The sequence below is a fragment of the Gallinula chloropus genome (genome assembly GCF_964237585.1).
Source record: "Gallinula chloropus genome assembly, chromosome: 3".
Classification (NCBI taxonomy): Eukaryota; Metazoa; Chordata; class Aves; order Gruiformes; family Rallidae; genus Gallinula; species Gallinula chloropus.
In genome coordinates this window covers 43,569,617-43,586,650 of record NC_140087.1, presented here as the reverse complement: position 1 = coordinate 43,586,650, position 17,034 = coordinate 43,569,617, and the positions used below count along the sequence as shown (strand labels likewise).

General features: G+C 36.6%; 1 protein-coding gene across 1 annotated transcript in view; it reads right to left on the bottom strand.

Moving 5' to 3' along the window:
• Nucleotides 1-17,034, bottom strand: part of RYR2 (ryanodine receptor 2) — a gene marked incomplete at both ends in the record, with an annotated part of 388,405 nt that overhangs the window by 263,977 nt on the left and 107,394 nt on the right. The window contains one exon of the mRNA XM_084261061.1: nt 1,621-1,725. Within this exon, the coding sequence (XP_084117187.1) occupies nt 1,621-1,725 (105 nt within the window). The remainder of the gene's footprint in view (nt 1-1,620; nt 1,726-17,034) is intronic.

The following is a 17,034-nucleotide window of genomic DNA, read 5'->3' as shown; positions in this document are numbered from 1 at the left end:
TTCCAGGAAATACCAGATTACCATCAAACATGGTTCTTCCATCTTGGAGCGTGTAGGTCCCATCAGTCCCTTTGCCCTGCAAAAATCTGGGGGTTTTTCTGCTCACATCTAGTGCAGAAAATAGTCCAGAACTAGTGCAGAAGTTCCATCTGAGATTTGTACAAAGCTCTCTTTAGCCAGCATCCCCAAATTCACATTTTCTAACCATTCTGAAGAGAACTTGGTAAATATTCACTTAACAGTTGGCCCCAAGACTATGCCAAGGACAGTCCAACAAGAAATTTGCCAATTATAAAGTCTTAATACTTTGTATTCAAAAATTCAACATTTTTTCCATTAAATATACTCTGCCCTACAACACTATTTTAACATGCACTCCCCTATACTCTCTTTAGTGTATGCTCCTGCCCACATCTGGGGGGAATAAACAGAAAACTGTTGCTCTAATTCACACATATGACCGCACCCAGTTATCACTGCACATCCTTTGGTTTGGACTGTAATTTTTGACACTATGGTTGTGTGTACCATACCTGTTCTTTTGAATTTTATTTTTTTCTTGTGGATTTGCTTTCTCTAGGTTTAAATACCTACAAACTAAGGGAAATGGGGTTCCCGTTGGGAAGCATGGACCTGCTTAATCTCGTACCACCTCTCCTCTCAGGGGTGCTTTTCATTCTCTTGCTGTTAGACTTAATCCTTGAAAGAAATTCTCACTGACAGCACGCATTTTGGATCATGCATGGGACTGCTCCTGGACTTCATTTCCCAAATACCTTTTTCAGTCTCAATGCCCGGCCTTTTATGAGACTATGAGAGTTTAACTTTTGCTTTCTTAATGCTTTCCCAGAAATATCAGAGGCATGCTCTCTCCTCCCAGATTTCCTGAGTGACAGATTTATGATTAACTCCTACTTCTCTTTTACCTGTTTAGCTCTGGGCCTCACTTATATACATCTACAGGGTATATATGGAACACTCAACTACGTAACAAATCAAATCAACTACACAGCAAAGAACATAAATTACACTACCATGATTTATTTTTAAAGACCTATTTGCTAGTCAAGCAATTAACATTATTCCTACATCCTTCATCTTCCTGACAGCAAATGTGTTAGCTTCACTATTTCTTGTCCTCTAAGACACAGCAACATTCTATTTCCAACTCTAAAAGTGAGTTATAGGACATTTTAACTCCGGCCACACTCAATAATTTTATGATTTCTGGAGAAAAACATCAGAGAACCAACTCATTTTAAGACTACTTGACAGTGTCCCTTTGGTGCAGACAAAAATCTTGAGAAACCTTAGTTGTTCTGAAGAATGGGCAAACTTTATATTACATATTATGAGATATCAAATGAAAACATTTTTGTAGCTGTGTCCTGACCCTCAGCACATTACAACTGTTGGGAATTCACAGCTCTGCTGAACTTCAGTGAAAGCTGCAAGTGTTTAGGATTTCTCAAAACTCAGTTGATTCCCATAGCAATGATGGAAAATTAAACATAAGGAATTCATGATACCATAAGTTTGGGTCAATCATGAAGTCTGTGGTACAGTTGGAAAAGAATTGTATTTTGAACGAGGAAAAAAAGGTGAGTATTTATAACTTACCCCTTCTGCCTTTTCTTCTGTGTTAGCCAGCATTTCCTGGAGGGCCCGTACTGACAGAGACTGCTCCAGCACAAAGGTGCAGATGGACAAATCAGGTGGAACATTCTAGGTGAAAGAAAAACATGAGACCAGATCAGCAACAAATCTGCTGAACAGCATTTTCCAATGCTTCTATTTTCAATCACATTCCCTGAATCTGAAAGATCTACCATATGCCTGAGGCTGTGAAAACCAACCATATATTGGGCTGCAACAGTTAAGGTTTAGCCAGCAAGCAAAAAGAAGCCACTCTTCCCCTTTGCTCAGCATATGGAATCTGACACCCAGGGTACTGGGTGCCATTCAGGGCCTCTCAATAGAAAAGACAAACAAATGAACTGCCTCAAGGTCAGGATAGGATCACCATGATTGTCAGGGCTAGTGCATTCACCCAATGTGGCTAGGGGAGCTGAGCTTGATCAGCCTGGGTGGAGACGAGAGGAGAGAAGGATCTTATGGTCCTCTTTGCCAACCTGATGGTGATTACAGGGAAACTAGAGCCAGACTTCCTGGAGGTGTTCCTTGAAAGGAACAGGAGAAGCAATACAAGCTGTACCAAAGAAAATTACAATTAGATATTAGGGAGAAAAATTCACTCTGGGAGTAGAAAACACTGTCAAAGCCTGCCAAGCAAAGCAGTGAAATCTTCACTTGGACATTGCTGTATGGAACACAGGTCTTAGACATGCTGATCAGATTGTGGGGGTAACAAAATGCAGTCTTTTAGCTACCGTTACTCGTCAGAAACACAATGCACTGATTGTCAAGGCCAAGCCATCAGCTTCTCACAGCCTGCAGGGTAGCATGCTTCACCATATTCTGGATAAAACTAGTGTCTAATAAAACTTGCCATGACGGAAAAAAAATCACTGAGCTATCAAAAAACTAATTTTCTAGACAATCAGAAAAATTGGCAATAAAATCGAAACACGCTTGTAATAGCAATATCTAAGTTACAAAATAACAAAGTAAAATTAGACTTTATGTGGGGATCTTCTGTTAATAGAAGAATATGCCACGCCTACACGCCTTTTCTTGCCTCCAGAACTTCTTTCATGTTCTTTCTCTTTTCCTTCTCATGTTAGTTGCAGATTTTAGTCTAGGAATATTTCTGCTGACTTTCGGGAATCTTTTTTTACACCATGAATGCTTTTACTGTTAAAGCTGTAAAACTGTACAACTATTCAAACTGTGTACATCTTGAAGAGGCCTCTTCCAAAGCCTCAAACAAATTTTAAAAAGGTAGTTGCAAAACCATTTCATTCCCCTTTTTCAAAAGTTAGTTCTCAGAATACCTCATTCCCTTAATAGGTTATTAAATTGCTGTTCATCACTCTTAACTTGACACTAATTCAAATCTGTTTATTCACTAATAGATCTTTCATTATCATTCACTATTTATAGTTCAATAAACTTAATGTAAAATGTTATTTTAAATTAAAATTTTAGCCAGATCAAAGAGCATTGAGTAGCACCCTCTTATGCATGGGATTTTACCTATTTATGCAACAATATTTTTAAGCCAAGTCTTTTAGAATAAGGCTTCTATTTACTTGTCAGTGTCCTCGTTACCATATTTCTTTTGTACTTACTCAGAAACTACAAAAGTCCTGTTCATGCTAGCATTAGGCCAACAGACAACTAATTAGATTCTCTTCAAAACATCCTTGCAATTGCAATACAGATACTATCATACTCCCTTGTTTTGCATAGCAGGAAGGGAGCACTCAAAGATCATGGGTTGCAAGGTGTTATTTCTGCTCAGTAAACATGAGCACAGTTTCCATTCTAGAAAAGCTCATAGAAATGAATTTCCTGGCAGTCCAGTTCCCCTTGAATTCTCCCAGTGAAGACTGGCTGACAAACAAGAGTCCAAAGGAAATGGGAAAATGTATTCCTTATGCTGTACGCAGAATTGAGCCACGGCAACATTTCCTTTATCTGCCTGCTTGTAAATAGACATATAAAAGCAAAGTCTCCATAACAGTGTCCCTACTGCTATTACTACTATTTAAAGTAACATCTGTGCTGGTTGAATGTATCTCAATTTTGTGACCTATCAAAATTTTTTACTGCTAAACCTACCTTACAGGTTATACACTCTAAAACATGGAAAATCATTGAATCATAGAATCGTAGGACCTCGAGAGATCATTGGGTCCAACCCCCCTGCCAGAGCAGCTCCCTAGCTCATATTGCACAGATAGGCATCCAGACGGGTCTTGAATATCTCCAGATATCCCCTGTCCTTTCACACAATGATCAAGCCAACATAAATAGGACCCTCATTCTTCATCAATTCTATTCTCCTTTACTGTCAAGACAACCATGAGCATTTTTTCCCTCCCAATTAAAACTGAGGATGAAATCTTAATGAACGTTTTTTCAGCTATTCTTACAGCAGGTGAGGCACACTTTGAGCAGCCAGAGAGTAATAAAGGAGAACTGTATGAGACTGTCTTGCTTTAATTATGTGAAAGAGGAACATTCTTCTTGCAGTCTAGTAAAATGATAGAACCAGTTTCTTTTTCTCAAGACAAAAGGGAGAGCACATTATCCTGCCTCATCTCTATGGCTTGAAAGCCTAGACACTTGTTGGCCCTCAGAGATCAAAGCATTTACCCTAAGAGCTGAAGGAAAATGCATCTACTGCTGTTTGTAGCAAGTATGTGAATCAAAATCTTCCTCTCTGGCAGTTTCTCACCCAGATCTGCTTGGCTGAAGATCAAGTGGGCATGGGTGCTTGTAGTGTACAACAATCATGGCACAGACATACATGGGACAGATGAAGAACTGTCAAAGTATTTAGCTCAGTCAGCTACAGCTCTGTTCATCCCTATACAGTCTATTTTAGCACTGATGTTTTCAGAGCTCTGGATTTAGGACATAAGGCATCAGGCTGGCATACAGACATAGGCTGAAGGTTCCCATTCCAAATAGGCCATTCAAAAAACTAATAATTCCAGGTATTTTTAATCTTTCATTTAAATATACTATTCACAGTGCATTTACCATCAATTCAAAGCATAAAATAAATATGAGGAAGGAAAAACACACAGTCTCTAAGCGTCCTTATCTATGATATTACATCACATACAAACAGAGGAAAGAATATGAAAAATAAAGGTATTCTGTGTTATATGGCAGCTTAATACTCCCTATCAAAAGATCTCTTTATAGAATGATACCTGAAATACCCTACAGGTATTTAAGACACGGATACATGGCACTTGGTGACATAGTTTAGTGTTGGACTTGTCCAATTGTAAACCTAGCACTGACCTGATCTTAAAGGTCTTTTCCAACCTAAATGATTCTATGATTCTGTGGAATTATAAAGTATTTTTTAGTGACCAGTCTCGAAAGTGACCCCATATCTAAGGGCTGCAATGAGAATCTGCAGCCATCAATTTGCAATATCAGTCTTTTTGGAGGAGAGGTCAAATGTGTGGTCAGGTATTTTAGTGAATGCTCTGCGAGACTATAAATAAGTAATAAAGAATTTTAAAGAAACATTTTGCTACATGTCTAACAACCACCCACCAATGCACTTTTAAGAAATATAAAACCAATCTGTAACTAACTGGAAACTATCTATGGTTTAATGATTATAATAAACTCTTAATTTGAGAGTATAACACAATTTTTATGCCCCAAAAAATATCAGGAATTCAACGCAGACATAAACATCTATGTTGGTAATCCTGAACCTTCATCGCCAATTTTTTCAAAATTCATCTTTGTTCCAGTAACTTCCTAAATGAAGGTGTAGAAAAATAGTTCATATTCCAAAAGGTTGGGGTTTTTTCATTTGTGACAGAATATGGAATGGGGTCCTTGGACAGTCCAGGGACTCTATAGCACTTATTTTTGATCCAAAAGATCAGTGGATAATTCCGATAAAAATGGCAGTATTCAAAACAATTTGTTTTCAGTTCATTTTATACATATTCCCCAAATCAATTGTAATATAATGATTTTGAATATAAAATATACCTGGTGATTTTAAAAGTACAAACTGCAGTATTCTGTAGAGCTTAAAATGCTACTCATATCTCTGCTAGTTCTAGTTTACAAGATTTGTCTTATTGTCAAATACGTGACTAGACAATGTAGTCACCCACAAATAACAATCTAATACGCAAGTAGCCTGTTAAAAATAGGTAATTACATAAATAAACCAGAAATTTTATACTAAATTTCAATAGGAGATTCAGTACTGCTAGGAGAGAAATAATAAATTAGTATGAACTTTTCTACTGATCCTTCATCATTATTTGTAACACCTACAATCAGCAAAATTAGACAAATTAAAATAATGTCATTTTCCTATGCAATTATTAAAGTCTATATATTGCTGGAGTAATTGACATATTTAGAAAAATTGGGACTTCTTTATTCTTCCTGTGATTTTAAACTGTATTTATTTTGTGCATTAATTTTCTGTAGTAATGTCTACATAGTAAATTATGCTTTCCTCTGTAGGAGGCAGATTTGCAAATTAGATAATCATACCCTTTATTAAAAAGGTGTCTCAAGCAAAGCTTTTGAAATGCATTTTAAAAATATCTCTAACTCTAGTCCATCCCACAGCTGAATCGCGGACACCAGATGTATTCATTACGCACTACTTCGGGTTTTGGTCCATTATTATTTACAAGCCTCCCACACTCCAGTACAATGACAATGAAAGCAAGAGGCCGGGATGCAAAAGTCAGTCCCACTGTCATTACTGTGATGATCACACAGTGCCAATGAGCCACAATAACGTATGACCTGCTCACATAATACGATGTATAGAATCCTGTGAATGTCAGCTGAACTTCTGCCCCTCATAAATATTAGTACAAGACTGAAAAATAATAAATTGCATCAGCAAACTCAGTTTTTAAGAATAATCGGCTTTACCTCAGCTTTATTTCCCTGCCTAGTTATTTGCAAGTTTCCTGGTCGTTTTTCTAGTCTCATTGATATTTTTGTTTCTCTTCTAACCATAATCCCAGTGAAATGTTCTTGCAGGTATCTAATCTCTAACTGTATACTGAAAATTCATACATCAGTGCCTAAAAGATGCTTAACTGAGCAACCCTATTTACAAAGCATCCACAGCTTGTATCATTGTCAAAAAATGAGATGTGGGTGTCCATAACTTTTTTTTAAAATTAACACATTTATTAGATGTCAAACTATGAGAATCCAAGTAGGAGGATTCAAAAATTAATTTTAGTACAGAAATTAAGCAAAACATCTGTACCCCTATTTGTGGGAGCAGCCTGAAAGAAACTGAACCCACTATTTATTTTCATGTTACATTTAAATTTTTACCTCCAGTCTTTTTGGAATCTCTACTGAAATGAGATTCTGTCTGGTGACAGTGATGAAACACACTCAATATTACCAAGAAAAACCATCCGTTTCAAGGACTCTGTATGGGAGGCATAGCTTTCCACGTTTTCAAGCTTGTCATCGAAAAGATGGACCCAGTACCAAAATACATGGCTCTGACAATAAGTCCTGTCAGCCAAATAGGATGAAACATATTCACCAAATCCCCAAACAGAAAAGAGAGAGAATGAATTATGAGTTTTAGAGTTTCAGTTCTACAAAAGAAGACCTTGCAACAACAGTGTTAAGCTCCTGCATGTTCATCATCAGCAGACCGTGAAGGATGCCTAGCCACCTCCTACAAATACTTTTTTTAGTTGCCTATGACTATTTCAGCCTGAAACCATCACTTGCTATACAAGGCATTGGCAAAATACTGTACTTTTATAGGTAGGATATTCATCCAGAACAGTTATTTTGACCAAAAGCCAAGATCTTTCCAACATTCATAACTTTTAACATTACAATATCTAAAAACTATTAAGTCCTCATGGTTTTGGAAGTGTAGTTTGACAAGGGAGTAGCTTTTTGTCAGAAGTACACTCTTCACGTTTTTGCAAAAACTTTGAAATTCTGGTCAAGTTCTACTTGAAAAGTATGATTTTTCACATAATGAAAAAATTCTTGGTAAGAACAAAAATGCTTTAAAGATTCCTTTTTCAAAGAACAGCTGTTTCAGGGGATAAAACTTGAAAACTCACAGGAATACCAGGAGAATGAAACCAGAATATAGTTGGGAATTTATTAAAAAAAAAAAAAAAAAGGAGACCAACAACACTGGGAGAAAAATAGGAGTGGAATAATTTCTTTCAGACCCAAATACAGGATAACCAATTCATTTTCAAAGCCTAAAGATACAAAACAAGTCTTCAGCAGTTCTTTTGAATCATATTGGTTACCTACACCACTACTGATCTGTTGATCACCTGTATTTTAACATATCTTGTTAATCTGACATAAACAGCCAATTGGTTTAATTTTTTAAAAATATTCTCTTTTTATATTCATATATAGAGTTTTCCTATTTCATCCACCTTTCCAAGTGCAGAATTCTCTCATAAATGAAGTGTTAGATTTGACAAAGTAGTGAAAAAATAAATCTTGATGCACTAAGCAAGCTTTCTATTGATATAGCAAACATATACTCTTATCAGCAATAGTCTATGTCTTGTCAGGAGTTACTCACTTTTACCTCCATACAGTTCATTTGCAAAGAAAATGAGTTACTTGAAACTGAAGCTACAAACCGAAGGTATAACAACAATCCAAATGAAACTGCATCTTGGGTTTTAACCATCTCAGCCTTTAAAAATTAACATGAATTATGTTTCTACTGAGGCTGTTGTTGCACAAGTACAACTATAATCTTCTTTTATAGTTGCAAACAGTGGCAAAATTTTATGTTACAATTTTTCACCTTTTGCCCTTTAGAAACAACTGTGATCAGCAGACCCATCAAGTGTCATGAGGCTACTATTAATAGCTAATATTAATTGTGCAGCCTGTCTTAACTGCTTGGAAGTTGTATTTCCTAGTATCATGTTTACTAACCTTATGGATTTAATGCCTCACACAATCCATCTCTAAAAAGGATAAGAGGCTTTTTTCCCCTCTTATTCTCCATGTCCCTCTCTAGTTTCCTTTCTAACTATAGGTAAGTCTAATGTATCTACATTACTAAGAGTTTTTTCTCCTTTTTATCTGTTCTCTGAAAATTTAAGATGTAGCAAATGATAAAAGTGATACTGGGTAAGGAACCATACAAGTTCCTATCAGCCTGTATGGATAAAGCAGGTCAGTCAACTGCAACAGCCATTACAACATAAGCTGCTGCAGCCAGAAGCTTAGATGAGTATTAGCTAATAGTATATCATCCTAATGCACTGTAAATGTGTTAATTTTAAAGCAATTAGGAAAATTTCATGCTAATTAATAAAATAACAATATCTCATAGGATCAACAGCACTACAGAGGTTCTAGGCACACATCCAAATTAACAAAACATTTTTTACTTAATTCATGCTGATCCTGCAAATTCTACCTTATTATGCTAATCTTATGTGTATTATTCAAAAATTTACAGTTCCCTTTTATTCTTGGAGATGATGATGTATTTCTAGCTGCTGCAACAAGTAATGGAAAAATCCAGCATATTATCAGTTGGGAGGGTCCTATTGCTCTGGAAGGAAGCAGCTTGGATTCTTACAGCATCAGAAAGATGATCTTTAAAAAAATACTATGTTGGCCTTTCCTGGGAAGCATAACAGACATCCAACAGGGAAATCTTCCTAATCTCTGACCAGATTTATCATAAACCATGTACAATACAGCAATCATATTTCAAACTAGGAATCCTATAATCTTTCAGGATCAAACAGGCCGGGCAAATGTGTGTGCCTTTTGTAGCTGTAATAACTGCCACAGCCTGACCTGTTTCAGCAGAAATCTTACCTCCACGTAATATCCAATAGGACTTTATTTGCAGAGATTCTCTTATAGGTAAATTTATCCAATAGCAGGAATCTTCACAGTGGAATTATAATAAACAAAAATGAAATCCAAATAAATATAAATACTGACCCTTCCAGAATACATTATACCAACTCTAATGAGCAATTCATTCACATTGCAATTAACATGAGACAATATGTGTAAGACAAGCAAAACCCAATTATTTATGTAATAAGCTATCAACTATAAACATAATAACGGACACCAAATTTTCACTTCTAAGAATTTTAAGTTTTCAACTATTACCCTTTCCATTTTATACTGCTGAAATCAACAGTCAATCTGTGTAACTAGGAGAAGTGGTGCCTAACAAATATTGATGGAATGAGGGATGGTGAATTTATGCTGAGTAACCTCTGACTTGTCCTTAAAAGACAGAAGGGACATGTATCATCTCTCCTGGGCAATACAGTTTCAAAGTAGCAAAATACACACAGCAACCAAAATCCTTTGTGGAAAGATGCAACAATGCACTTACCATAGAATCATAGAATCACTAGGCTGGCAAAGACCTTTGAGATCATAGAGTCCAACCATACCTGTCTTCTACTAAACTATATACCTAGAGCACCCTGTCTACCCGTCTTTTAAATACATCCAGGATTGGTGACTCAACAACTTCCTGGTCAGCCTGTTCCAATGCCCAACAACCCTTTTGGTGAAGAACTCTTTCCTAATGTCTAATTTGAACCTGCCCTGGTGCAGCTTGAGGCCATTCCCCCTCATCCTACCACCTGTCACCTGGCTGAAGAGACCAATACTCACCTCTCCACAACCTCCTTTGAGGCAGTTGTAGGCAATAATATGGTCTCTGCAGCCTCCTCTTCTCCAGGCTGAACAACGGCAGTTTCTCAGCTACTCCTCATAAATATGTTCTCCAGCCCCTTCAGCAGCCTGGTTGCCCTTCTCTGGACACACTCTAGGGCCTTAATGTCTATCTTGTAGTGAGGGGCCTAGAACTGAACACTTCCCTGGCCACACTGTTTCTGATACAAGCCAAAATGCCATTAGCCTTCATGGCCACCTGGGCACACCACTGGCTCATGTTCAGTCAGCAGTCAACCAACACCCCTGGTCCTTATCCACCAGGCAGCTTTCCAGCCACTCTTCCCCAAGCCTGAAGTGCTGCATGTGGCTCTGTCCCAAGTGCACAACTCTGCACTTGGCCTTGTTGAACCTCATCCTGTTGGTTTCAGCCATTCAGATCCAGCCTGTTCAGGTCCCTTTGAAGAGCCTCCCTACCCTCAAGCAGATCAACGCATCCTCCCATTTTGGTGTCATCCACAAATTTACTCAGGGTACATTCAACCCCTTCATCCAGGTCATTGATAAAGATATTGAACAGAACTGGACCTACCACTGAGCTCTGGGGAACACCACTCATGACTGGCCTCCAGCTAGATTTATCTCCGTTTGGCACTTAGGGACTTTCAGCACTAAATTGCATATTAACAGTCAATATTTTCTTTATGCAAATGTAAAATAAATCAGCTTTTATAACTAAAGTGAATAATGCATGCATTCTGTTTTGATTCTATACTCATTCATGTGCCTATTTCAATTAAAGAAATTACTCAACACAAATGAAATGCAACCACCCACAGAATTTTGAGTCTGTCCCACCAGCAATTCAAATTTAGTCATGCCAAATGGCTAGCCAAAACATTAATAAATTACAAAGCCAGTTTATGAAGATGAATAGTGTACCATACCTCAGTTCTTTAATTCATTTTACTCGTCTCATTCTAAGTTTTTTAAAGGTAATACGTTCATTCTGATTCAGATTGGGTATAATGTTCCCTAGATTATTTTACATCCCAGATTGTTTTGATCTGATTCACCTGATTTAAAATAATATTTGTATGAAAAAGTATGCATCTATCTTAAAAGCTGTACGCATTCAACTCTGTAACATAAAACAAAACAATAAGAATGATATATTGAAAGTTGACTCAAAAAAATACATCTTTAATCATTACATTCTTGTTGTTTTGAGAAACTCCAGCAGATATTTGGGTCAGGGACAGAAAGACCTGAGGTGTCCTAAAAGTAAGCAAGGAAAATCCTTGTGGATTTAGAGACATATACTGTCAGAGTTTCAGCATGCATAAAAATGCCAATAATACTTTCAAACTTAAATATCTATTTTTTAAAATCTCACCATGTATACTCAGAAATCGTGGCTTATCTGTAAATCTGTAACTGTATAAAGCTCCAGTTTCACTGTGCATTTGAGCATACACTGTTTGATGTAAAAAAATAAACTCATATTTACTATGCACCTTTAACTACAAAATAAAAAAACTTGGAAGACTAATTGGTGATTATATGTTCAGCTTCTTAAATATTCAAATTTTGTCCTTTTGGAGTTTAAGGTGCCAAAATATTGTTACTAAGCTGGTTAAGCAAACAACCACTGCTTTAAAAGGCTCTCAGCTTATCATTCAGTAACATGCCAGCACAAAAAGATGCCACAAAGCACTCTCTAGACACACATGCCCAAATGCATTTCCCAGCAAACACTCCACCTGCCTCAGAAGTGAATTACACAAGAGGTAATAAAGCAAGAGGCTTAAAAATTCAGAGATGGTAAAGACACTCTCAAGGAGCTGGCAAACTATGTGGACTTCTACTCTTTTCCCGCTAATCTTCCAGAAGGAAGTACAGCAAGAAGTTCATGGATATCACTCCTGTGTGAGACTATTGTATTCAATTACATCATTCACCAATCTGGAGTTTCCTCCTTAATAGTATTCAAGTTCTTCCTTTTTAAAATTTCACATTTTGACACCACATTAAGACATTTACTATGGTATCACTACATTTGCAGATATCACTTTATTTTCTAGATGAGTTTAATTTTATTTTATCGATATCTCAATTTGCATCTTACCAAGCAAGTGCGTTCTACTCCTTTACTAAGGTGCAAGTCTATCCTGGGGATTTAACTTTCTACTGCCTTCGTTTGGTATTGCTTTATTTTCTATTAAAAAATAATTTAAAAAAAAGAAATTTCCACAGTCTTGCAAATTTTCCAGTATACCCAGAACTCTTTGCAATTAATTCTCCTAAGAGAATTATATAGAAATAAAGCAACTCTAACAAGAATTATGTGGACAGTTACTGGTATGTGGCAATAAGAGCTTTAATGGAAACTACAGATACATCTAACCTCCCTGATAAATAAGCTGGAAACATACACAATGGGAGAGAATTCTTTTGCCATTTTGAATTTATAAAGGGAGACTTTTATAAATATTAAACTACACACATACTTGCAACTGCAACAGCTAAAGGAGGTTAAAATAACTTAGTCTACTACTGACCAAATCACATATCAAATAAAACATATATCACTCTTAAAAACATAATTGCTTTCTTTGGGATCTGGCCTCTGTTTTTTAATGCAAAATAAAGCAACTGTTCTTTTGCTTTTGAAGTCAGAAAAAAGTTATGCTTCTATTTGCATATGTAAAATAAATAATTGCATAAATGAATATTATTATTCAAAAGAAGTGATACACAGCACAGTTGCTCACCACCAAACCCAATGCTTAGCCAGATCCTGAGCTGCCGGCCTCCTGGCCCACCTGCTTGTTATATACGGAGCATGACATCGTATGGCACAGAATACCCCTTTGGCCAGTTTGGGTCAGCTGCCGTGGCCATGTCCCCTCACAGCTTTATGGGTTTTCCCCACCTTCTTGTTGGCAAGGCAGTATGAGAGGCTCAGAAGTCCTTGGCTGCTTGGCAACAGCTAAAACACCAATGTGTTATCGACATTATTCTCAACCTAAATCCCAAACCCAGCACTACACCAGCTCCTGGGAACAAAATTAACTCTATCCCAGCCAAAACAAGGTCAGTCTGCTGAGTAAGATTTGGCCCAACAGTGCTTTAAAAACATTGAATGCAGTCACAATTTGACACCACTACTTTTATATAATGCCTGCATAAAGGGTTTAAAAATAAGGATTTGCAATTTCATGGGTTCTTAGCTCGAAACACAGATACACGAATCTGTTAATTAGGCTGAAACCTGAAAAAAAATTCAAACTGCTTTGTAACTACTCTGTGTGTACCAATGAAGTACATTCTGCTATAAACCCATCAGAGAAAATACTTAAAATGTTGAGCTCTAGAGGACTTAGCAGAATATGCCACTGTGTAACCTTGTGATGTTCAGTCACCCAGGGTAATTCAGCAAGGGCCGTGCCTGCATTTAACAGGTATTGGTTGTAACTTTCATCAGACATGAATGTACTGGACATGAATATGGACTCCCACTGCAAAATATTCTGGTTTTGCTCTATGTGTCAATTTATCTTTAACTACTTTTTTAGGGTATTCTAGTGCAGTTAGTGTATTTGGTGAAAGCAAATAATCTGTTTCCGGTCTTTAATACCTAGTCCTAAGATTATTAAGAGTCCCAAGACTTTTATACCACATGGGAGGAAGAAGAAACCCAACCACCAAAGCTCATCACCTATGCAATTGTGTGAGGGTATTGCTTTGAACAAAATGTTCAAAATGCAAACAGATAAAGCCATTGAGTAATAATAGCAACTCTCCTTTTTAATAGAAACAGTACTAAAAAGAGTAGGACTCAGAAGTTAAATCACAGCCAACTGGCAAGTTTTCAGAAGGCTGCAGAAAAATCACCAAAGCAATTATAGGATCATACATTACGTATCTGACCTTCTTACATCACAGTGCTTGCATGACACCTCTATCTCAGACAAGATTTTCCAGCAATAGTATAATCTTATTTTTATATTTTAATCTTTAAAAAAACGAGAGTACTCCAAAACAGTTACTGGACTGTATGGCTATAAAGGAAAACTGATCTAATGAGATTTTTTAGGTCTCTTTTACATACCAGAAGTTGAATTCCTACCTCTATTCCACTACAATAAAAAAAAAAAAAAACAAAACATTAACCACCATCAAATATGTTTCTGTAATCTTTTGGGAACTGTTTGTTTGCTTTTAAAAGACATTTAGATAATGAAGAAAGTTGCAAACTACGTATTTGACTGAAGAAGTTACAACTCCTGTTTTGTTTGTTAAATTATACAAGTTATACACATTTGTGTTAAAATCCTTGATTGAATAGACTGTATTACTAGCAGCATGAAACAAATCATTAATATTAAAAATAAAATGAGCATTTAAATTTTTTTCTCACATTGGTTAGCTGATAACAAATTACACATACATGTCATAAACACTATTCTTTCTTTCAGTGCCATCAGTTGGAATATTATCATCACCTAATTAATTTTCTTTAACTACAAATTTTCAGCTTTTGTTGCTACGTATTCAGGTTACATGTCATGCGGTTCCACCAGCATATTTAGGTATTCAGTACTTTCCTTTGGAAGTTCTTTAAGTCTTTTATTGATAACAGTCTTTCGTATCTCTAAAATATATTTTGAACAAAAAAAATACATTTGAATTCTTATAATAAAACCCCATGGAGTCTAAATCACTAACATTGAGCATGCAGATTTATCCCCAACAAACCAAGTACAATTATTGGCAGATGTATCCAGAACACTGTCCTATATTTAAATATTAAATAACTGGATACGATTGAAAAAGAAACTCTCACATTAATGAATTTACATTTTGTTGATATGAAGAGCTTTTAATTCTTTTTCATTAGTAAACAGTGCCTCATGAAGCCAAAACCATGTATATCTCTGATAACACTAGATATGATATTGAACTGTATTCTGTAAGATCAGAATAATCCATGTCTGTATGTATTTCAAATTCCAAATATCTGCTGTAATAAGAGATACAAACTGAAAAATAAGCATAGTAAGATTTCCTAGATTACACTGTTTAGTCTGTGATACCTTGTAAGACACCACTTTTTAAAAACTACCTGCATTACAGATGACAGTACAAACATGCTAAGTTCTCTTTCTATGCCTACTAACACTGCACACACATTTCAGCTGATATAAAGCTGTATTTCTGTTGCTGCTTTACATGCATGGAGACCTGACCCAGTGTCTCTCATTGGCTGAAAGTTTCACATTGATTTTAAATTGCTCGCTTTCCATGCCAAGAAATAATTGTGTTGCTTTGTGGGATTCATAGAATCATAGAATGTGTGAGGTTGAAAAGGACCTTTAAAGGTCATTTAGTCGAACCTCCCTGCAGTAAGCAGGGACACCTTTAACTAGATCACGTTGCTCACATCCCCGTCAAGCCTGACCTTGAATATCTCCAGGGATGGGGACTCCACCACCTCTCTTCTAGGCAACTTGTTCCAGTGATCTACAACTTTTTCCTAATATCCAACCTAAATCTCACCTTTTCTAATTTAAAACCATTACCCCTCATCCTATTGCTACATGCCCTTGTGAACTGTTCTTCCCCAGCTTTCTTATGGGCACCTTTCAGGTGCTGCTATAAGGATATGGCTACACAGTCTAAATAACGTATGCAAAGTAGGGCAAGTAATGCATAAGTATGCATAATTCACTTAAATTATTAAAATCAATGATCTTAGTGAATATCTGCTAAGTGGAGTCCTCTGAACATGAGATTACATAAGATTAAGTGCCATCTTTGCTATTAAAGATGAATATTCATTTTGGCAACAGGACAGAGAGGCAATAAAAATGGCCTTGGACATGCAGCTCCAAAGCCTTGCCAAAGCCCTGACAGACTTTAGAAGTTTTTTCAAAGGATTCAATGGGAACAAAAGCACAGAAAGGAACCATAGAGGGTAAAAAATAAAGTTAAAAAATCTTGCCATATGGCAAAATCCACTGTGAACTCAAGCAGAAAATACTGACTTGATTTGTCAGTGTCAATTCAACTTTTAAAGACTTCGTATTTCCTTATGTGAGTAACTGTTCAAAAAGCATCTATCTGCTTGCATCGATACATTAATGGACACCATGTGACTTTTTTATACATTTGGATTTACGCAATCAAAACCAGCACAAACCACTAGTATTGTTTCTCAGCTGTCAGACAGAATTCCAGACTCAGCTTCTCTGGAGTCAGAAAGATTTTTCTCTTGGCCAGTGAGAATGCGCTCTAGCTTTTGCTGTACAAAACAAAACAAAGAAAACCCTTCAGATCTCATTCTCTGAAAGACAAATGGAGAAGAGTTTTTGTCCCAGAGACTACCAAGGCACAGAAGTTCAGGCCAGTGCCCCTGCCCACTGTTCAGGTAGAAACCCTTCTCTAGACACAACCATGTAGAATTTGACTGCTGACATAGACATTTTCTTGGGTAAATAGTAGAAAAACATACTTCCTTGTAATCTTCCCTGTGCCATATGACCATCCTTTTCTACCATCCATCCCCTCATTCTTCTTTTCCCTTCCAGCATGGCCACCTGTCCAACCTCCTGCTGATTCATCTACTGGTTGAAAACTAACCAAAAAAAAAAGGCAAAGGAATACCACAAAGAAATGGTATTTAGCAGCACAAGTGCCATCAGGCTTTAT